General features: G+C 46.3%; 2 protein-coding genes across 2 annotated transcripts in view; one reads left to right on the top strand and one right to left on the bottom strand.

Annotated features, from left to right (window-relative positions):
• Positions 1-3,825, top strand: part of PLEKHG3 (pleckstrin homology and RhoGEF domain containing G3) — a 58,486-nt gene extending 54,661 nt beyond the window's left edge. Inside the window, exon 18 of the mRNA XM_015414499.1 lies at positions 2,382-3,825. Coding sequence (XP_015269985.1) covers positions 2,382-3,196 — 815 coding nt within the window. The 3' untranslated portion in view covers positions 3,197-3,825. The remainder of the gene's footprint in view (positions 1-2,381) is intronic.
• Positions 3,826-11,183: 7,358 nt separating this feature from the next.
• The window catches only part of SPTB (spectrin beta, erythrocytic), a 114,243-nt gene continuing 101,625 nt past the window's right edge, over positions 11,184-23,801 (bottom strand). The window contains exons 33-36 of the mRNA XM_015414511.1: positions 16,987-17,249; positions 14,272-14,445; positions 12,987-13,029; positions 11,184-11,360 (exon numbers count right to left, since the gene is read on the bottom strand). Coding sequence (XP_015269997.1) covers positions 11,193-11,360; positions 12,987-13,029; positions 14,272-14,445; positions 16,987-17,249 — 648 coding nt within the window. The 3' untranslated portion in view covers positions 11,184-11,192. The remainder of the gene's footprint in view (positions 11,361-12,986; positions 13,030-14,271; positions 14,446-16,986; positions 17,250-23,801) is intronic.

The following is a 23,801-nucleotide window of genomic DNA, read 5'->3' as shown; positions in this document are numbered from 1 at the left end:
AGTGCCCTTGAGGCTCCTTACCCAGAGAGGGAGGCAAGCTGGGAGCCCAGGAACAGTGGCCAGCTTGGAGGGGCAGGCAGTGGCAGGCCCCAACCAGGTCGTGGGCCCCACCACTGCAAGAAAGGAAGCTGAAGACCTGGGTGGCGGCGGCAGCAGTGGTGGCAGCCTGTGAGGGCGAGGGCTGGCAGCTGGGGAGGACCATGGTAAGAAGATCGGGGTGGGGGGCTGGGCAAGACAGACAGCAAAGGACAGACAGCCCTGAGAGTGGGTGTCCACCCTCCTTTTATCCCATCCAGGAAGAGGTGGAGCCAAACCCTGACTGGAGCAAAGGTCCAAGGGTGGGGCCAAGGGTAGTATATAAGGGAGGCTTCCAAGCCAGGCGGGAAAGGATACACCCAGCGGAGGACACAGGGCCAGAGAATGAGGGAGAGAGAGGCGCCAAGGCTGTGCTCACTTGGAGGGCGGGAAGCGGACCGGTGTGCTTGGGGGAAAAAAAACCCGTCCCCATTCTGAGGCTGGCCCAAACACATCCAGGGTGGCAGAACATCCAGGGCGAGCCAGTACGGCAAAGGGGGAGCCGCACACCCACACAAAAGGTTATGAAGATAATAGGTAAAGGAGAGTCAGTCTCTCTCTCTCTCTCACACACACACACAGTTTCATTCAATGTATTGTTTTATCTGGTTTATGTATGGGTGCATGCCCCTTGTAAGCCGACCTGAGCCCGCTTGAGGGGAGGGTGGGGTAAAAATGTCTTAATTAATTAATTAATAACCCACCCCATCCTTATGGGCTCATGACCTTTATAAAAATGAATACTGCTATGTCAAGTGTCAAATATAAAGTGTTTTGTATAATGTTTTCAGATTCACATTTGGCGGGGGGAAAGACGCTGCAAGGTGCTGACGGGTGGCCTGTTCTTTAGCAGCCCTTAGCGCCATCTCTCCGTACTTGGAGACCCTGTATTTGCCCCATTTAAGAAATGGTTTCGGTATCAGGAGACACACTGTGAGCCAGCACAACCGACTGGGCCCGAGCAGTGCTTTCTAATTGAGCAAGGAAGGGAGAGAATGCCTGACTGTGGGGGTCCCCTGCTCGAGGGGCACATTGCATGGGAATGGGTGCTGAAAGTTAAGGCCCATTATGGCTTAAACGCCTAAAGCCCAGGTTGGTGGCCTGTCTTGCAAAGCCTTTCAGCTTCTTAAGGGAGCTTATTATCCTCCTGTTTCTTTCCCTGAAGCAATCCTGAGCCCTGTGTGCCTGACACTGCATCTTTAGAAATAATTATTCTCAGGGCTCTAGTCGGGGGGGAGCTCTCAGGTACGGAGCTCCGGAAGAGAACCTCTAGGGGGCGGGGCGGTCACGTGGTGAAGCCCCGCCCCCTTCTTTACCCCGCCCTCTGCTTCGATCCTCATTCCGTTTGGGAATGAGGATGAAGCAGGAGGGTAAGTAGCCGGGCCTTCTGACACACTTCCGGTGATGTCAGGGGGTGTGGCCTTCTGTCACTTCCGGTGATGTCAGGGGGCGTGGCATATGCAAATAAGTTATGCTAATGAGTTATGCTAATGAGCTCCGGCAGCTCTTTTTCTACAACAAGACCCCTGATTATTCTGCCTCAAGTGAAGCCGAATCCTGCTGCCCCCGTGCAAAGTGTGCATGGCGTGTGTGTCTGTCTCTCTGTTCATTCTGGAACACCTGCTTCCTGTACATGACCTCACCTGGCACAGGGGGATATCCTCAATCTGCTCCTCTGACTCTCAAAAGCGTAGGCTGTAATAAGTTTTGTTAGTCTTTAAGGTGGCAATAAATTCCTGTTCTATTTTGCTTAGGAAGAGGATATGGTGCCTAATTTAGCTTAATTCCTTTCTGTCCTTTATTCTTATTTGGGTTTACAGATGGGAGGGAAGGGGAGTTATCCTCCATGTGAGTTCTTTTTCCTCCGTTCGGCACAGATCGAAGGAAAGGAGCGTTTTTATCCCCCACTGGGAGACCTCACGCAGGGCCCGGCTCCAGCTCCTATTCTCTGAGGAATGAGTGCTGCCTGGAGGTTTGCCTTGCTCCTCCATAACATGGCTGCTTCACAGACCCCGTCTAGATCCGCCTTTGAGCTTATGGTCAGGAGAGTTGTGAGGGTGAGCAGAGGAGCCTTTGCTCTCTTGCTTTCTCCCTTCTCAGAGGGGGCCACCGTCTTGCCTTCCCCGGCTGTGTCCAGCCCACAGGAGTCCTGGGACGAGGGACTTCTCAGGAGAGCTCTGCCAGGGAAGCTCTTAGGCCCTTGAACAGGTTAAAGGGGGAGGTGGCTGGCAGAGGTCTCCAGGGTTTTGCCGCTGCCTTACTGCACCAGCACTGCCTCACTCATTCCCTGCTGCTTTTTCTCCTAGGCAAGAGGAAGCCAGCCTTGTCCCTCCTCAATTATGAACAAGTTGTGCTGCAGGAATCGAGTCCGCGCTTACTGCTTTCCTCTTCTTCTTCCTCTTCTCCTCCTCCTCCTCATGAGAAGTCACCCAAGCGCTTCTCCTTCAGCCCCTGCTCCAGCAGCCCCCGGCTCCCTTCCCCTGCCAGTCCCCTGCCATCGCATCGGCCCGGCAGTCCTGCCAGAGCGGAGAAGTTCAGCTGGCCTGACGTGCGGGAGCTGCGGTCCAAGTATTCCTGCCAGGCAAGGACTGAGAAGTGCTGGCCACTGCCTGTCAGCAGGAGCCGCTCAGCCCCTGAGAAAATGGTGGACACTAATAGGATGCTGGAACACCAGTGCTCAGAGGGCCACTTGAAGAGGGAGACAGGCCAGCCGGGGAGGACCCGGAGCTGCAGGGGGCCGGCGAGGGAGACGTCTGACTTCCTTCCCAAGGCCCAGGCACTCCTCCCTACGCAGGAGCAACTGTGTGTGACGGCTGAAGCCCTGCTGGAGAACAGCCACCCGGTGATCGTCATGGAGAAGCTACCGGGTATTGCTGGTGAGCCCGATGAGAGCTATGTGCAGATCCGCTCCCCTACCTCCCGGGAGAAGATCTCTCTCAAAGCTGTGGCAGAGCGGTGCAAGGCCTACCAGGACTCCGAGGAGTACCAGAAGCATCAGGAGAGCATTCAGGAAGCGGAGAAGACACCTCAGCCACTATGGAGGGAGAGAACAGACAGCAACCAGCAAAGCCTGGTGAAGAACCTGCGGGGGAAATTCCAGACCCGCAATCCCAACAGTTGAGCCATAAGGGCCCCTCTCGCTCCCGTGCCACTAAAACCTACTCGGAGCTGGGAAGCTGTGGTGTCAGCCTTTGAGGAAATAATGATCATTCGCACCAGCTTCTTGGAAGGACAGACAGCAGAGTCCCTTTTGCACTGTGGTCCCCACTACATGGACACCTGACCATCTAGGAAGCGACAGCCCCCTTCGTCCTGTCTATGTGTTTTGAGCATGGTTGCACTTCTTCATCAACACTGCAGCACCATAAGCCTGTTTTCATCTTGCTGCAGGCAGTATCGTTGGGCGGTTCTGCTGCAAGTCTGAAGGCGCTTCCCCCCTAGAGCAGGCATATGCCATAAGTCAGCTGTTCGTAAGTCCTGCTAAGAAAAAGATGTATTCTTGCCTTCAGGACCAAAGCGTGGCTAGGAAGTCTCTACTTTGTCATGACTGAGCAGGAACAAGTGCTCCTTCTACTGCTCAGGCTCATAGGAGAATAAGTTATTGTTCCAAGGTTTTGTTTTGTTTTAGAATGTAATTTTATTGAGGTTGGGAGTTTTGATTGGTTCCAGGCCTCCTACTCTGCAAATATATTATCTAATAAGGATTGTGTACACATTTCAGTCTGTACGCACTGTACAATAACCACTTTTGACCAGAGCGTGGCTTTGTTTTCTTCACTGAGATTGGGTGTGTGGCAGGGGTGGTGGTGGAGAGGATCGAAAGTTACCACAGTCGTTAGTTTTTCACTGTATCTCATGTGCACAAAGCGAAGACTGATAATGTTCTTGGAGTCACAGACTTCTCCAAGATGGCAGAGGATGGCAGGGGGGCTGATCAAATTAATTGTTGTGCTGAGATAGTTCAGGTCCTGCAGCCTGTCTGTCTCCTCCTGTAGAGTCTCACATCCCCAACCCAGCTGCCTACCTTGATCGGTGATTTGGCACCATGTGCCTTCCTGCCATTGGTCAGATGCGAGAGAGATGCTCTGGGGTCACCTGGAGGGCCATACTCAATTTTCACATCATTCTTCATTCTGTCAGTTTCAGCTGTTGCAGTGCACTGAGCTTTCCCAAGCACATCCATCACCTCTCCTTTAGATCTCAAAAAATCATGATGTTCATGAATAGTTTTCAGAATCGTAGCCTGGAGAAATGATGCCCCTCCCTACTTAAAAAGCTTCAGAGGGAAAACAGTATAGTACTACTTCATTCTCAGATGCTATCAGTGTGGGGCAGGAGAAGTAGTAGGCAGATCGGAGGGAAAAAACTAACCAAGCTTGGAGTGGGCAGAATTCCTGCCTCACTGTATACTACAAGGTAGAGTTGATGCCAGTATTTCCAGCTCTTTGTAGCCAGGCTTCATGGCTCACTTGACACGTGGAATCCATATCTGAGAATCTTTTATTGATTTGAATTGGTGGGTGAGTGAAACCCTTGTATGTTTGTGCACTACACTTAGCAAGGAGACATAGAGATTTGAGGAAGAGGGCAGACACAGAGCAAAAAACACTAGAGGAAGTACATGAAACCCAGAGTGCCCATCAGTGGGTTGGGAAACAAGCAGACGGGGCACTACAGCGATGGGGCAAGGTGTGAAGAGACCCCTGTGAAAGAGGCCGAATGGTGGGGCTGCAGAGAGATGAGAGGGCCATGCGCTATTTGGGTGGGGGACAGGACAAAGAAAATAGGGTGGTAAGCAAGAAGGGCTTGCAAATAATACTTGAGTTAAAAGTATTTCAAAACTGTTTTCTACTGTGAATACAATGATGATGTCTTCAGGAGTTAGTAAAAATGTAAAAAAAAAAAAAGACCCTCAGAGTGGCTTTAGTTCTCCACCATTAAGCCAAGTAGAATCTGTTCTTGTTAAATTAGGGTCCCCAATATAGCATAGTGTACTGACATTGCAGCCCTATGTAGAGTTACTGCAGTATAAACCCATTAAAAAGAACTGGCTTAGACTGGAGTGACTTTGCACAGGACTGCACTGGTAGTATCTATGTGCTTCTGAGGCTTGGCTCCTGTAAATTTCTCATAATGCCATTGTTGCCCCATCACATGGCAAAGGAGCCTTACTTGTGGGGTTTTAAAATTTAGTAGAACATACAAAAATCAAGAGAAATGTCCCAAACATGTGTAAGAAAAATCTTTGAACTGTACCACAGCAGGCCCATGTATGTATGTGACATGTGGAACTTAGAGGTTTAACCCAGATAATGCTTTAGTAAAACTCTGGTCTCCATGCAGTACCTTGGATTCTGTGAACACGGTTTGTGTGCACTAGATAAGTCTCCACTGGGGAGTGCATTTCCTCTTCCTCTAAAAATTCATTTGCTCAAGATCAGTAGTTTTCAATGGGTCCCTGTGCAAATGTAATTTTTAGAGGAAGCGTACTCAATGGCAAAGACTAGTGCACATGGAGTTCATCGAATCCAAAATAGTGCTTCTTTCTGATTATTATAAGAGACTACATGAATACTAAAAGCACTCGACGTACCACAGTCCTTGAAAGTAAACCAGCATTATTTACTGCTAGGAATAAGGCTCGTTGTGGAAATAAATACAACGAGCTCTAGAAAGAGGCTCTGGGCAGGTGCCCTGGCCTTGGGCACTCCACGTCCATTTGCTGTGGTGACCTCAGCAGGGTATAATGACAGAGCTTACTGTTTTCTCCAGGAGAACCGATCTCTGCCATCTGAAGAGCAGTTGTAATTCTGAGTGATCTCCAGCTCTCCCCTGGAGATTGGCTACATTGGTTCCCCAGGAGGAAATGGCTCATTTGGAGGGTGGATTCTCTGCCATTGTACCTGTCTGAGGTCCCACCCCTTCTCAAACCCCACTCTCCAGACTCCACCTCTCAAATATCCAGGAATTTCCCAACCTGGAGGTAGCAACCCTATTTCCTTCCCAGCCAACCATCGACATACCGTTATCTGCCCCTCTGACTTCAGGTTTCCATCTCTTTTCTCCTACCCGTAGCCTCTACCTAGGAAAACTACAGTCTTTCTCTGCAGTGGGGACCAAGCAGGAGGGAAGCAACCTCAGCAGGGTATAATGACAGAGTCCACCCTGCAAAGCAGCCTTTTTTTCCAGGGGAACTGATCTCTGCCATCCGGAGAGCAGTTTTAATTCTGAGTGATCTCCAGCCCTCACCTAGAGATTGGCAGCAATGGTTCCCCAGGAGGAAAATTACAGTCTTTCTCCGCAGTGGAGGCCAAAGCAGCTTACTCCGGATATCACAACTGAACTCCAGACAACAGATCCCCCCCCCCCCCGAGAAAATAACTGCTTTGGAGGGTGGGCTCAGTGGCATTCTGTTCAACTGAGGCCTCTCCCCTCCCCAAACTCTGGCTTCCATAGACTCCACCACAGAATATCCAGGAATTTCCCAATCTGGAGCTGGCAACCCTAGTCAGGACTGGCCCCAATGAGTTCCCCACAAAGGCCTGGAAAAGGCCTCCTGGCTTTGCCTTTTTACTGACAGAACCAAGCTTGGTTGCCTAGCAACAGCCACTGAGGGAAACCTTAGTCCCACAGGAGCCAAGAAGGAGAAGTGTCTTTGTCAGGAGACACAGCCTTTTTGGCAGTTATTTTCTGTGAGAGAAAAGTGTCCAGGCTGGCAGTGAGTGGGGGAGAGGAGCGGATCCAGCACTCAGCCAATGGCACGTGAGTACTCTTGAGTGGCAGTTGATGGGCCAATGGGAGAGCTGGAAATGGCCAATACATAAGGGAATTATATATATAGGATGCCATGTGACAGTGGCTTACCCAAGGCTAGCTGGTGAAATCATGGTTGAGATAAGACAGCTTTCCCTCAAATATTTTAGTAGACTTGACAAAAATTACATACAAAATCCCAGAGCCAAGGAGTATTTATTTGTTCATTTATTAGAAAAAAAGTTATTAAATTGCTTCTGAAGCACATTCTGAAGCTTTAGCTCTCTTCTCTGGACAGTGGAAGCACATTGAAGCAGGTGGAACTTGGTGCCCAGCTGTTGAAATAAGAGAATTACTCCTAATTCCATGAATCTGTGGGAGAGATACGGGTTTCCTGATTGCCCTCACTATTCTGAAGCAAACATATTCTGGGCCTGGTGATGTGCTGTTCCCTTTTGAACAGGTCTGGACCCCTACATCAGTGGGATCTTGGAAAGCTTAACAGAATTGAAGTCACTTTTTGCAGCTCCAAGAGCTGAATCGAGCCTTCCAAGAATGGAAGAGCTGAGCAGGCCTATAAGCCACCAGACAGCAAATGGTTCCTGTCAGGCTAAGAACATTGCTCCTGTTCTCTAAGGGGTAGGAGCACAATGCAGAGAAACATAGGGGCACACAGACAGCTGTATTCAAAACCTGCCAAACTGGAACCAAATCTTAACAGAGGTCTGGAAGCATGGTCCATATGGTGTCTACAGACAATGATTAAAGCTACATGAAAGTAGAAAATGTACACAAGCTATACAGCAACTTCTGAATAACACACAGCGCAGGGCAGTGGCCACACAGCAGAGACAGTCGAAAAGTAGAAAATGTACACAAGCTATACAGCCACTTCTGAATAGCACACAGTGCAGGGCAGTGGTCACACAGCAGAAGCAGTCGAAAGCATTTTAGCCTAGGTTTTTTGAAAATCAGCATCATACTATATGTGAAGCTCAAGAGTGACAGGTCACCGTATCGCCCAGGAAAGGAAAGGAGGGCTGAGCTTGCTACCCAGAGTGCCTGTGAGGTCCAAGTGCTGCTGGGTAGCATGTTCAGTGGCTGTTTCTTTTCCTGGTGGTATTTGCAGGAAAGTCTTGACTCGGTCCATCTTTTCATGTGCCTTGTTCTTCCAGGAGAACCCGCTGCCAGCTTCCAAGTCCCTCGTGCTCCTTGCCTGTTGCCTCTCTTCCTCTTTGGCTGTGAAGATGGTCTCATACAAAATTTGCCCAATGGAATTTAAAGCCTCTCTGCAGTGTTCGTGATATTAACGACTTTTCTATGCCCAAACTATTCTGTATTCATTTCAGAATGTATTCCTATCTTTAGCATGGACCGAAAGGGTAGGGGAAAATCCCCCATCTTTCATAGCACCCTGATCTGGGTTATGACAGGGAGGTTGGAGCATTAAGAGTGCCGCTGCTCCTTGGTGAGTGAGTGAGTGTGCAGAGGGGGAACTACTGGAGGGATAGGATGGGTAGCCCTTTCCTTTCAGGGTAGAACATTTACTGCAAACAGATGCAGAAATCCCAGGCTGATCATATGAGACAAGGTACTTGCAGCCCTTCAAGAGAACTAAACTTCCAGGCTGCAGTCTTGACATGCCTCAGGGCATCCTGCTCTCATACTCTGTTACCTCTCAGCGATTCGCATCCACCCAGAGCCCACGCGTGCACATGCATACAACAGCCCAACCCTTGACCAGAGTTGCATGCACTGATTTATTTATTTATTTATTATGTATTATTTTCTATTTGTATCCCGTCTTGCCGGCGAACTGGCAATGGAGGATTGAAATCAGTGGCACAACTGCAGTACGGTTGCCAATTCACATGGCTGTTGTCGCCATGCGCTGTCTCACCTCTCTGCAAGAACGATGAGATTTTACTTTGAGGGTGGGTGCGGCACCACTTGCTTGTCTGAGCTGCCAGTTCCAAAGCACTTGGAGGCCTTTCAATTATGCTAAGCAAAAATGCCTGGTCTACCTTCTACAAGTCATCCACCAAAAAACAAAAACATCATTGTATAGGCGTGGCGCAATTTGCTGTGTAGCCCTAATAGCACACCAGACTCTCAAAAACTTGCTTGATGGTCATCTGGATGTGCATACAGCCTCTCGGCATAAACAGGGGAAAGTTTCTTTTATGGTAGTGATGCTTTAAAAGGGCACAGGGAGGGAGAGGCAGGTAAGCAGTCAGAATGTATAATTGTACCCACCTACCTCAACGTCCAGTAGGGTCAGGGTTACCAGAATCTACAGTGTAGCAATAAAAACCATTTAGCCATACTGGCTTTTTGCAGACACATGTAGGACTGTGGAAAATGTGCCTATCAGTAGCAGAACAGTCCATACAGAGTACACATTACAGTCTAGGAGATCTGGTGAAGTGTAGGACTTTGAGACTCAACAAAAAGCAACACTTGAAAATGTCCCAAACCTCAGCTTCAAGGTTTTGCTGTTGGTACTTGGATCCATGTAGCCTTCCCACTTTTCGCAGCTGCAGGTGCAAGGCAAAGAAGAGCCCCCCTCAGTATCTCAAGACTTTCACTTTTGCCAGGAGATGGTTTGGTTTAAAGCTTCCTGTAAAAGGAGAATCTAAACTGGTCTGTGTGCATGGTGCTTACAAAGTGTGCTCACTCTTGGAGTGATAATTATGGGAGGCCCCCAGGATAAGGCACTTTCATTATGGTACGTGACATCCACAAAGAAAATATGATTGGTTTTTACAGATAACGAGGAGCCCTGGGGGTGGGGTGCTCGAAGGCTACTGAGCAATGGGAGCCTTATGTGCGGAGATCCTTCAGACAGCGCAGCCAGTCTGAGAGAAGATGATCTGCAGGCTCCTCTTCATGTCGTCGGCTATCCACTCCCCACTCCTCAATAATATGTTCTAGTTGCTGTTCTTCCGTTTGCTTTTTGGACTGAATTCCTACCTTAGATAAGGAGCTTGCATAAATTCTGGGTAGGAAGTGCGTGCATATATATATTTTAAATAGCCATTCACACACGCATCACAGGCAGAGGTCTTTGCAAGACGGAGCCAATGGGATAAGCACTGTGCATTTATGGTGACTGAAAAAGCCACACTCTAAAAAAGTGCAAAAGCAGTACAGTGAATTGCCAAAAGCCATGCTCAGGCATAGCAGATTCTCAGAGGGAACAATAGAGGACCTGTTTGCTTCTGGAGAGCTGAGCCAACACAGAATAGTTGTTTTCAGAAGCCTCAAGAGAAAGCACTGCACCCACATTCAGGCCTGTTCTAAAGAAAACCCTTGCATAAATAACAGTGTTAATAAAATCTCACCAAGTAATGTGGGGCACAGCCCAGCAAAAGGTAGTTGCAGCTAAGTCCTATAAACCAATTGAGCTTCAGTTAGTCTCACATGTTGTCCCATAGTTTCCCAGGGGACTTATTTGCAGCTGACTGTTGCTGTAGGGTGTTTACGTACTAGGTGAGCATGGCTCATCCTTCTCTTCCACACACGTACTTCAAACAAGTCTCCATTCTAACCAATTTAGTGCACAAGTTTGAATATGGGTGATGCACTCTTGGATGTCACCATCAATGGAAGATGGAGGGTACCTTTTTCATGAGAGAGTTCTGTGCTTTGTGGCATGAGCACTTATGTGTGGGTCACAATTCTCTACAGAGAGGAGTACCTACCTTGCTGAAAACTGGCTTCTAACTTGCTATAAGTGTTGCAAGGAGCCAGCTGCGGGCATGGCTGTCTATGCTTTTCTACAGAGAAGGGGACCATTTGTGGATACAATGGAGAAATTCAAGTTCTAGTTCTGGTTCAACAAGAAGACAGGAAGAATCTTGGTTTTTTGACTAGGATCTGTGACAGATTTTCACGCAGGGATAAAAATTGCTTCAAAATCACACCGCGAGTTTCCATGGTTCTTGTCAGATCCCTTTTGGGCTGGTTCTGTCCTGCTTCGCTTCTTCCCTCTGCAATGTCTCCGTAACTCACGAGGCATCTTTCTGCTGAAGCCATTCTTTGTCAGATGCCAGGTCTACAAAGTATCACACACAGGGAGAGCGCCTTGCTGAACTGGCTTCCCAATGAGCCATCTGAGGACCCACATTTCAAAGTTACCTGCTTTGGAAAATACTGGGTGCCTTGGAGCAAGGACCCTGTCTTGTTATCTGAAATCCTGGCTTTATGCTCGTTGGAGAGCATGGGGGGGGATGTGGTGGGAAATGAGAAGCAGGGCTGTGTTGGAAGGATGAGGACAGGGTTGGTTGGGGCCGGGAGCGCCCAGGGAGACTCACACGTGCACTTTTTCATTATGCATATTGAGAGCATAGGCATCTGACTGGCTATTTCTTTTTGGGAAAGAAGCTGAATCTTTTCTCTTTGTCTTTCTTGGTCAGGCTCAAATCCATGGTAGTGATGGAAGGCAGAGGCAGGCTTTGGGCCTTGGTTTTAATGCTTTGGGATTCAATTATTGCTGTGCTGAAGCCCTGAAGCCAGGTGTGCATCTCGTCCTGTTAGAAAAAGCCAAAAAAACCCCACCATTTTAAATTTCAGTTCCCAAACAAAGAGCAGAAATACTGTTCCAAAATCAAGATCAGATTTCAAAATAAGAAATTATGACTTTGTATGAGCTAGAAGGCTTTAAATCTTTAGTTTTTCAAAAATATCAAGAGTTTGTAGTTGAGTGGCCAGAAGGAGCAGCTGAAACTAAGGGAGAGCCTGTCTTAATTGCCAAAAGGATGACTGATTCAAATGCAAAGGTTTAATCTGTCTGTGGAAACGGAGGCAGGATGGCCGACATGTTGCAGGGGTCCCCCAGGGGCGGAGAGCACCCCCCCTCCATGCCTACCACAGAGGAGGTGAAGCCAAATGAACTACGTCCCTCCTTGCAGTTCATGGGAAGGAGGAAAGCTTGGAGGGGGAACAGACCCACACACTGACTAAGGGCCAGTCTTCCTGATCCTCCAGTGAAAAACCCTTTCCTTTGAATGAAGGGAGCCAATAACAGTCTCTGCCTTACACTGGCCCCACCTACTGTCTGAAGATTTTGGTGGATCCCAAGGGAAGCAGGGGCTTGTGCCATATGAATGCCACAGGGAACCTTGGTCCGTAGAGGTGAACCAACCAGTTTTCTGTTTTTAGTAACCTGGCTAAAGGTGCTCATTATTTTTTTCCTTCTCTTTTATTTGAAATTGTGGCTAACTTTATACATGAACCAGAATCAAGATATAACCTGGGCTGTACTTTCCAGGCTGCAGTGTGTCTGTTTCAGTGTTGCACCACATACAAACAAGCTTTCCTGTTCAAAGATTAAGTTAGAAGTGTTCAATTTAGCCTTCTCTTTGGCATGGTGATCTTCTTACGCCCATGGAACTTTCATACAGAGCAGCACTGAAACACAGAAAACTGCCACCTGCCAATCTCAAACAATGATACAGTCCAGGTAAAACTAGCAGTTGGTTCTTGTGCATGCGTAAACTGGACTAAAGTTTCAGTGGCTTCCAAAGTAACGTTTCTGCCCACAGTTGCCAGTAGTTCCACAATGCATTGTCTTCTTAAATAAGTGAAGCCTCAGTAAAGTCAACAGAAATGTAGACGTTTATGCTTCCCCCAAACTTCTGGTACAGCGATTACGGGGTCAATTTCTTTGTGGGGGGAAGAGTACCCGAAATTTTATTACATCTATTTATTAACGTGTACAGTCTGAGTTAGTCAGAAGAAGGGCTACACAAACAGGCAACAGTAATCCTAAAACACATCAACCCTAAAAAGTACCAACACTACTATTTTTATAGCCCTCTCCCCCCAGTTGCTTCTTGCCTAGTAGCTTCAAAACCTTCATTCTGCTCTCTTGGACTAAAGACTGTCTTCTTCTCATCCTCAGAGGAAAGCCCAAACCTACTGTAGCCCCCACCCAGAATATGGGTATGACCTTTCCTAGCTGGCTTTGGCTGCTATTCATTGTCAATGGCCTACTTATGCCAAAGCAACTCTGAATAGCAAAACATGGCCCAGAGTAGTACCAATTATTTCATTGCTAAATTAGGACTTCTGCAGTTACATGTGCAGCTGTGGATACCACTATGTTTTTATCTTTAGCAGAAATAAATTGTGCCAGGGTGCATAACATAACTCACCTCATCTTTGCCATGGAAGAGCCATTCACTCCCATTGCTGAGTCTAGAAAAGACAAGAGCTGAAGCTATCATATGATACGAGTGGAGGGTTCCACCCCCACCCCCAATTTGGCTGGTAAACTTTAATGATCTGCCATCCTAGGTGAAAGGCAGGTGTATATTGGGATGTGTAAACACCTGCACATTTCAAGAATCAACAGAGTTGGAAGCTATCAAATGACTCATTAGTCCAGCCCTTTCATTCAAAGGCGGCAGCAGCCACCCACCTTCCCCAGATTGTCCCTCTGCCTGCCATCTCGACCTGAATGTGCCACCAGAAGGGGAGCAGGTGTCTTGCAAACCAAGTATTTGCAGGGCAAATGGTGCAAGGCTCAGGCAAATAAGTGTTTGAATTTGCACAAGGAACTCCACTTATGCCCAGGAAGCTGGTATTGCTAATGACGTATACAGAGATCCTATGCCCTGGGGGCTGTCTGGATCTTTGATTTTACAGGCTCTAGAACCAAAAAAAAAAAAAGTTTGAATCCAGTTGGCACCTTTAAGACCAACAAAGTTTTATTCTGGTTATAAGATTTTGTGTGCAGCTTAGATCCAGAATAAAACTTTGTTGGTCTTAAAGGTGCTACTGGACTCAGGCTGCGATCAGACGCACAATTAGACCCACCATAGGTGCGAGTGCCGGGTGGATTTATTAAAGGGCGCAATCAGACAACAACATCTGGGAAGCGCCCCGCAGCCGTCGGCAACCTGTTCTGCTCTGCCGCAGAAGCAGAGTTAAAAGACACTGGGGAAAATCCGGTAGTTAACGGGTTGCGATGGGCCGCAGACGGACTTTCCCCTGTCTGATCGCTCCAGCGCACTCTCATGCCATCGGGATGGTCTGATCAGGCCATCCCGACTCCGTCCCGTTGTCCCCCCCCCTTCTCAGTATGCGCATAATCGCAAGCTCCATAGGGAGCCCTCGGTGTGGGGGTGCGATTCATCGATTCCTCATTTAAGAGCATTGGAAACAAACAGCTACACACACACACACCCGACTCACCCGTGGTTGCGTCTGATCATGCAGTGGCAGGCTGTGCCTGCAGCTTCCAAGGATTGTGTGACTGTGCAACTGTGGATCAAATTCCTCTGGAGGATATAGGCTCGCCCCCCCCCCCCCGCCCCCGTTTTACCTTGTGCGTGTGACCGCAACCTCAAACTTTGTTCTGCTGCTTCAGACCAACATGGCTACCCCCACCTGGATCTAAAGAAAGAACGTCACTGTTGGCTGCCAGCTTGCCCTTACCTCAACTTGAAGACATGTTTTTTCTTCTTGTAATCAGCAGCTACTTCACAGAAGGCATTCTTCATCTGGAAAGGCTCCTCTCCATGGTAAGGCACACCCAAGGCCGAGCTCTTGGCATCCTTATAAAATGTCAGTTCACTGTTCCTGAGCACACAGTACAACGTATTCCAGGACCTAGCAGGAAAGCAAAAGGCATCTCTTACCACAGGGACTCTGCAGGCTACACTCAATTGCAGGAACCTCCTAAGGCAGTGATGGCGAACCTTTTAGAGACCGCGTGCCCAAACTGCAACCCAAAACCCACTTATTTATTGCAAAGTGCCAACATGGCAATTTAACCTGAATACTGAAGTTTTACTTTAGAAAAAACAACTCATTCATTAACTTAAGATGATCCAAACATAGTAAGGAAAGCAATCCCAAATGCTTTCATTTATTTACAATTATTTGGCAGAGAATTCGACACTTTAATGATGGTCTGGGCCTGGCTGGGGTGATGGCACGCGTGCCCACAGAGAGGGCTCTAAGTGCCACCTCTGGCACCCGTGCCATAGGTTCGCCACCACTGTCCTAAGGCTTCCAATCTAATCAGAATCACAAGGAAGACAAATGAGTTGATTTCTCGTTGATTTACTAGGATGAAGTGGTGATTTTCATCCCGCTCTATAACTATAACTGTAATATTATTATCCCGATCTATAACTAGAATTGTGTGCAGAAAATTCCTAGATGGATCTTCCGAAGTGCCAGTAAAAATCCTCTGGTGTTAAGAGAACATGCTACAGAAAATGCTCAAGGTTGTTAGAATATTACTGAACCTGCCAAAAAGCCATCCATTTTTTCTACTTTGAATTAATTTTGGGAGAAATGTTAGCAAATCCTGCAATTTGTTAATTAATTTATTTTATGACAATTAACATATATGGATTCAAGATACTTTTCTTTCCTTTTCCAATTATGTTAAATATGTTAGATGTATCAAAATGAAGACTGAAAGGAAAAGTTAAAAACTACAAACTAGATGACAAGAATTGTGTGAGAGGAGGGAGAAAAGAAAAAAGAAAAAGAAAGGCACACTATTAGGAACATGATGGGGGGAAATAATCTCTAATTGAGGGAAAGGGCACATTTCCAGATCCTCTTAATGATTGTGAATGAATGGCCAGAGATGTTAACTGTGTATGGCTCTATTCTGACTGAAGAATGTTTTTGCTGATGGCTTGTCAGAGCTGGAGGAAAGACCATTAACTACAGGAGATGGGGCAGAGAAACAGTTTGGCGCCACGCTGCAGTTTGGATTGTGCGACTGAGAGACAGGTGGGAGTTTCTAGCTGGAGTGCGCTGAAACAGGAAGGGGGCAGTTTTGATGGGCTCTGGGACTATGATGTGGGGTCATCACATGAGCTTCCTGCTGTTTTTTTAGCTTCATGCTGAAGGGGTGTGCTTTGTCTATTCGTGTCAGGTTCCACAGCCAAACAAAGGAGTACACGCTTAACATAAGGTTATACTTTAATGTAATAGATGGGGAGACGCTACACAGGCAGCTAGCTAGCAAGGTCATAGATAAGCAAGGACAAAGGAATGCGGCATGAGTTGGTACACAGGTCAAGCAGCTGCACTCTCGCCCATAAACATCACGGCAGCAGAGCTGACAATTTGTACGTAAACCAAATATTACAAAACCATCATCAATCTCTACTGCTTCCTCATCCTTATACAGGGAAGCAGTTAGCTAATTTTAGACTCTGTGCATTACTTCAGATGGTGATGCCTACTTCAAAAGTAAAGCTATAGCTTGATTCCCCCACACCACCCCTTGCTGAGCTTTGGGCCTTGAAATTATACCACAAACCCCAGCTTTGACGGCAACACACTGCCATCTGAAGTTGCCTCTGGAACTTCTCATTGATCAGAGAAATGGAGCACTATCACTTCAACAACAGTCATTTTTCCTAGTGGTTCAGTAATACATGAAGCTGCCTTATACTGAATCAGACCCCCCCTTGGTCCATCAAGCTCAGCACTGTCTACTCAGACTGGCAGTGTTTCTCCAGGGTCTTAGAGATCTTTCATATCACCTGCTACCCAGTCTCTTTAACTGGAGATGCTGGGAGCTGAACCTGGGGGCTTCTGCATGCTAAACAGATGCTCTACCACTGAGCCACAGCCCCTCCCCAAGCCTGGGAACATGAGGAGAAAGTAAGAAAAAAAATACATTCATAATAGACGAGAAAATTAAGGTTAACTCCCCCAACATACAAACATAACCTGAAGAAGCCCCCATTCATTCATGTGAGGGGAAATTTGAAATGTACATAGACTTCCTTCTGCAGATTCAGTCCCTAGTGACATATTCCACACAGTTCCCAAGGGTCCCCCACCCACGGTCCCCCACCCACCCTCAGAGAAAGCTTTCTAGGTAGCATCTAGATAGCATGAGGGACCACACTACAGAAATCGGATGGGTGGGAAAAATCCATTCTGCTTACAATCCTTAAGATTCAATTCTTTATCTGAAGTTTAAAGGAATTCTTCAACCCCTGGGTGAAGAAGAAACAGTCTTTTATATTATCTGGCATAGGAAGAGATTGCAAAATGTTATGTCTTAGAGGAAAGAAGGATCAGGGACTGAGCAACAGCAATTCTGCAGAGAGTCTATTTAGCGAATCAGAAAAAGCAATGCCCTAACCCACTAGCCAGACAAACAAACTCCACCTGTTGGAAGCCCTCTTGTTAGGTGCCTCTAGATCATGTTTCCTCCCAAGGTAGCCCTCGAGTTGTACACTGAGAGATCTGTCCAGCTGCGCAGGAAGGGTTGTTGTTTCATCTATCTCGCTCACAGGGGTCTGGACCACTTTGAACAGCAATTCCTTAGTGGCGGTTTCTGGATTGCCCACTCTGATCTCCGTCTTGGGCAGTTTTTCTTCAGGTAGCTCTTCCGGGGCTGTTTCATAAGATTGCTTCTCATTTTCTTGCACCTGCCATGAACAGGAGCAAGAGATGGCGTAACTGAAAGCAGAAGTAAACTAAACAAGATTCTGGGATGTGTAGTTTTTGTCACATTCCGCTGGAAGAATGGAAAGTAATTATATACATTATGCAGAATTAGGTAGTAGAATTGTAGAGTACATCATTTCAGACTACAAGTGGAGAGCATAGTTTTGAGTCTTCCATGTGGACTTTTTATAGACATACACAAATCTGCCTTAAACTGAGTCAGACCATAGGACTATCATCTGACTGGTAGTGGTTCTCCAGGGTCTTTGAAGTCTTTCACATCACCTCCTACCGGATCCTTTTAACTGGAGACGCTAGGCATTGAACATGGGGCCTTCTGCATGCAAGGCAGCTACTCCAGCACTGAGCCATGCCCCCCCCTCCAACTTGAGTAACATGAGAGCCCCAAGGCTGCATAGGAGGACCCACACTGCTTCCCACATCAGCATCACTCCTACAAGAAACTGAGGCAATGCTGGTATGAGAGGAGTTGCAATGGGAACTGCTTCCATGTGGTCTTGGGTTTCCCGTGTGAACAAAGGAAGGAACCATGCTATAGCAGCTCCCGCACTGTGCACATAATGCAAGCAGAGGTTTTCATTCTGAAAAATGTAAAGACATAAGCCTGGTCATTCATATATATATATATATGAATGAATATACATGAATATATATATATTCCCTAATACAGACACATTAGGATTGCCAACTCTGGCTTTGGAAATTCGTGGAGATTTGAGGGTTGTGCCTAGGGAAAGCAGAGGTTTTTTTCTTTTTTTTGGGGGGGGGGGAGACTTCAGCAAGGATGTGACACTGTACAGCCCACCCTATCAAACCTTGCTCTTCTCAGTTTGCCATGGATGCTGTGGGAGGGGAATTCCTTAGGTGGGGTGTGTGAGTGTGGAGTGTGTGGCTTGCTGCTATCTTAGAAGCACAATTCTTCCAAAGAAGCCTTTCTCCATTCCCAGAGGAACGTCCTTGAGACTTCTGGTGCCAGCTTGCTTAGTAGATAATGGGATCATATATTTTCCCAGGTGAAGGGGGGGTAGAGACGCTGGAGCTAGGCAGAGTGGGTGTGACATATGTGTGGGCCTTTAGGAGGGGTTACATTTGAATCACCTATATCTCTGATTGTACCCACCAAAATCTTTAGATCTGACACGGTACTGTTAAGACCTGGAACTTGCTTAACTCAATAAACATATCGCTGCCAAAGAGAATACTGTTGAGAATAACTTGCCCAGGAGTCTGACAAAGTGTCAGATCTCCTCTCTCTTCGACTGCAGCCCCACCAACGTGATGGCTGGCGAGCCTGAAGACATTGCGACAGGAACCGGCTCTGAGACCGAGATCCCGCTCACCCTACCTGACAAGAAGGAAGATAAACAGGTCAAGCCCAAACCCAAGAAACACACTATTTATTGGAAAGAAGGGGCCAGACCCAAGAAAGCTGAGAAGAATTGCTGGGATAACCCAGCCTTGCTCTTGAGCATTCCTGGATTCCAGGGGCCAAAGACCCATCCAGAACGAGAAGGGAGGCGAATGTCCCACATCTTCCAAGATGACCCTGAGCGCCTCCTGGTTGCCGATACACTGGGAGACTAACAATAATTTAAGGAAATAGATGAATAAATATAAATCTTGTATGACTTAACATCAAATAAGGATCCAAATATTTCTCAAATATACAATAGTATTCAATACATGAAATATAAGAAATTTAAAAAAATACAATAGATAGGTTGGGGATTGAAAGCAATATCTAACATTTACTATTTAATACTCCCAAAAGAAAGACTTCACAAATTCCAATTTCAGTGGACTGAAAAACATGATCTTCAAATGTCCATAAAGCAAGTACATTCACTTCTTAAGATTTAAGGTAAACAATGTAAAGCATGCTGCAATCAACAAGTAGATCCAGTCCTTAGGACTTGAGACAAGCAATAAGAAATAAACTGCAGTCAACTCATCCTCCAGATTATTCACGGAGTTTTCGATCCCTTCATCAGGACTGCACATCAATGGGAACCCCCAAAGAGGCACGGCAACAGGAACTTCTCAGCCAATAATGCCTCCAAACTGTCTTATTGTCCAGCAATGTCTCCAAACTGCCTTATTAAAGGTGCATCATTAGCAATTCTGCTCTATTTGTAAATATGCCATGGAAATAACAGAATTTGTTAGTCCTATTAATGGTTATAGGATTAAATGTTGTCATTATTCCGCACATTCAAGTAAAAATATTGTGTATGTCATCCTCTGTCCATGTAAAAAAAAAAATGTCGGGATCAGTACCAGAGCTTTTAAAACTTGCATCCTGGAGCACTGCTCCAGAATTGCTAATGATGTTAACTCATGCAAAAATGTTTTTTTTAAAAAACCCAAAATCCAGGCTTTGACATTTCTGATGTATAAAGAATAAGCGCTTGTTTCTAGAATAAGAAACAGTCATTTTTTTTCCTTTTTAATTAGTGACATACACTGCAAACTCAACCCACCTGGCCCATTCAGCTAATTTCCCCTTAGGCTTTGGGTGGATTTTTCAAGACCACAACTGCCCCATCATGCTTAAGTGATCCAGGAAGAAAGCTGTGAGTGTGAGTATAGCACTCTAATGACAGAAAGTGAAGAGGACCTTAAGAGCCTCTTGCTCAGAGTAAAAGAGGAGAGCGCAAAAGTGGGCTTGAAGCTCAACATCAAAAAAACTAAGATCATGGCATCCGGCCCCATCACTCCTTGGCAAATAGAAGGGGAAGTCGTGGAAGTAGTGACAGACTTCACGTTCCTGGGATCCCAGATCACCACAGACTGTGACTGCAGCCATGAAATTAAAAGACGCCTGCTCCTTGGGAGGAAAGCGATGGCGAACCTAAACAGCATGATAAAAAGTAGAGACATCACCCTGCCAACAAAAATACGCATGGTCCAAGCAATGGTATTCCCAGTAGTCATGTATGGCTGCGAGAGTTGGACGATAAGGAAGGCCGAGCGCCGAAGAATAGATTCTTTTGAACTATGGTGCTGGAGAAGACTCTTGAGAGTCCCTTGGACTGCAAGAAGAACAAATCAGAGGACGGCGGAAGACAGGAGGGCCTGGCGAGATCTCGAAGAGTCAGACTCGACTGTGCGACTGAACAACAACAAATAGCAAGGTGCTTAAAAGGGACAGGGTGTAAGATCAGGAAGTTAGCAATAAGATCTGTCTTAAAGAAAACCATAAGCAGATAGAATCTTCTCTGCCTAAAATTAACTATTCTAATTATTATCATACATCAGTTGCTGTAGATTTTCCGGGATGTATTATCATACATTTTTGAAGCTAGCAATTCATAGATGCTATCAACATTGGGCCATAATGACAGGATTGTAGAACTTTATTGTGTATGAGGAAATCACTGTTTTTTCCTCCATTCATTTGAAGATCCATGAGAAATCTAGTAGTCCCACATAACTGCACCTGGGACTGTAAGCAGAGTAAGGGGGGAGTGAAATTGAAAGAAGCAAAATTACATTTTGGGGATTCTGTTAAAGCGAAGAAAAGGGATTGTTTCCCAAGCAGTGCGGCATGGACTTTTAAAAACTAAACAAACAGCCAAGATGTCGGGGGCTAAAAAAGACAAGGAGAAGGAAAAGCAAGCGAAGAAGCTAATAGTCACTTCCGGTACTAGTTCCTGCCTCTCCGGTACGGCTGTCAATCATCAAGAAAGTGAGATGCTTCGCCCTCTGTTGGATCAGATGCAGAAAATTAGCCAAACTTTAGTAAGCATGGAAAGTGTTCTCAGCAGTCAACAGACACAGTTAACGGACACAGCCAAGAAAATGGAGGAGATTGCAAAGAAATGTCTGGTTTCAACAGAAGATATGCAGAAAATCAAGAAGAAGGTCAGTAAAATGGAAAGGAAGCAAGAAATGCAAGAAAATAAGTTACTGATGTTACAAATGGAAAAATCAAATTTGACTCTCCGATTTCAAGGAATTCAAGAAGTGGAAAAAGAAGATCTCAGAAGTATGGGGGTTGCAAGCATAGGGGGGATGCTTGCCTTGGTTCCACTGTCTGATGGGGGGGTCTGCCCAGGTGAACTTTCCCTGTGAGTTTGCTGTCTTATTTCTGAGCTGTTCCATAGACTCCTGTAACTGCAGCTGTCTTTTCTGGAAAGAGCATTGGAGAGACTTTTTGGGGGAGTCTGTAACTGGGACGCCAGAAATGTAATCCACCCCCAACTTGAAGAGATTGTAAAAGAGCAGGTGGCAGGGTGAGGTTCCCTGTGCATTTGGTGTGTGTAACTTGCAGGGGGTCCATTCTATATACTTTTGAACCTGTGTCTGACATGTCCCCCCAAAAAACACTTCCCTGACTTGACCTTAGTCCTGTTGGGTTCACAGTGCCACAGTGGCACTAGTTCTGCTGGGCACATTGCACTGGTTCTGCTGGGCTTGCAAAAATGCCTCCAACCTTCAGTTTCTACTGCAGAGATTCTCTGGGACTTCGATTCTGTTCTGCATGGCTTCTGTTGTCCTTGCTTTTTTGCTGTTTTTCCCTCCATAGGAGCACCTTCTTTGGGGGGCTGTAACTTGGACCCCATAAATCCAATCCTCATCAAACTTGGAGGGCAAGTAGAGGAGAGTCATCTGGAGATCTCTTGCATGTTTGGCATCTTTAATTTGCACAGGATCCATTCTATACAATCCTGACCCTCATGAACCTGTGCTTGTCATTTCCCCAGAAAATGCTTTCCTGGGGACACCTTCTTTGGGGGAGCCATAACTCGAACCCCATAAATTCAATCCTCACCAACCTTGGCATGTAGGTAGAGGAGGGTTAGCCGGATATCCCTTGTGAGTTTGGTGTCTCTATCATGCTGAGGGGTGTTCTACCATGTCACAAACCTCACAAATGAAACTGGTTTATTTGTGATGTTTCATGGTTCATGAAGCTGGCATACCATGAACCATACCACATTTTCCCAGTTCATGCCCATCACTACTCAACACCAGTTCTCTAGGTGAAATCCATCTGGTTGTCCTCATGAATTACCCCTGCATTGACCCATGTGGATCTATAAGAACCAGATCATCACTGAGACAGTACCCTAAGACCACAATTGTACCTTTAAAGATTGACTACCTCTTTCAATAGTCTTTCAGTAGTCATGTATGGCTGCGAGAGTTGGACTATAAGGAAGGCCGAGTGCCGAAGAATAGATTCTTTTGAACTATGGTGCTGGAGAAGACTCTTGAGAGTCCCTTGGACTGCAAGAAGATCAAATCAGTCAATCCTAAAAGAAATCAACCCTGACTGTTCCCTGGAAGGCCAGATAATGAAACTGAAGCTCAAATACTTTGGCCACCAAATGAGAAGGGAGCACTCACTGGAGAAGACCCTGATGCTGGGAAAGACTGAAGGTCAAAGAAGACGGGGACGGCAAAGGAGGAGATGGTTAGACAGTGTCATAGATGCAACGAACATAAAGTTGAGCAAACGTCAGAGGACGGCGGAAGACCGGAAGGCCTGGCGTGATCTGGTCCATGGGGTCGCGAAGAGTCGGACTCGACTGTGCGACTGAACAACAACAACAAAGGCTCTCAACAAAGTTCTCAGCACTCTCACCAAATTGCAATTCTGAGGATTCTTTGGGGGAAGTCAGGACAATAACACTGGAATAAAACAGATAAGTTTTGCAATGAAGCAATACTGAGTCTCAGCATTGTTACTACGGGACAAACCTCCAGCATTAGAAAATCAATAGAATGGAATCACTTTGACAATGTAAAGAGAGGAAGAAAGAAAAAGATAGGTGATAAACAGTGCAGTCCTAAAGGGAGTTACACTCTTCTGAGCTCATTGACCTCAATGGATGTAGAAGAGAGAAATTCTGCTTAGCACTGAACTATTATCTTTCCTGGAGTCCATCTGGATTCGATTTTTATTTATTTCTGAAATGTTTATGTTCCCTATCCTGGGGAACCTACCTGAGGTGGCTGATAGAATCACATAAAACATAATGTTAAAAGTTATAAATTAAAACCCAGCATTAAAAACACCAGCCAGAGAATACTTAAAACAAATTTAACTGTTATCAGACTAAAAGCACACCATAAAATGATTTTAAATATCTCTCCCTTAATTAAAAGCCTGAGTAAACAAAGAGAGTTTGGCTTGTTGGTGCCAGGCCGGCCTCAAGGGGAAGGGGGGATTACAAAGATGAGGAAACCCTACTGGAGCAGCCACCTGCCTCCCACGGAAGGCGGGCGGGGGGGGGGACAGAGAGCAGAGCTTGTGGGGCAGAGGTTGGCTTTCAAACACCTTGGCCCTGAGACATTTAGAGCTTAAAAGGTAAAAAAAAACCCAGCACTTTTAGGGTTACCATATTTTGAAACCCCCCCAAAAAGGACATATTTCCCAAGTGACTACTGCAAACAAGTGATCACTATGAGGAATCTCATTTTAAATACCACTACTGTTTAAGCTGTGATAATTTCTACTAACTAGGAAGTTCCCTAACTTTCCAACCCAAAAAGAGGACATTTTC

This window comes from Gekko japonicus, unplaced genomic scaffold (genome assembly GCF_001447785.1).
Source record: "Gekko japonicus isolate JY-2015 unplaced genomic scaffold, Gekko_japonicus_V1.1 scaffold446, whole genome shotgun sequence".
In the NCBI taxonomy this organism is placed as follows: Eukaryota; Metazoa; Chordata; class Lepidosauria; order Squamata; family Gekkonidae; genus Gekko; species Gekko japonicus.
This window is presented reverse-complemented; position numbering and strand designations above follow the sequence as displayed.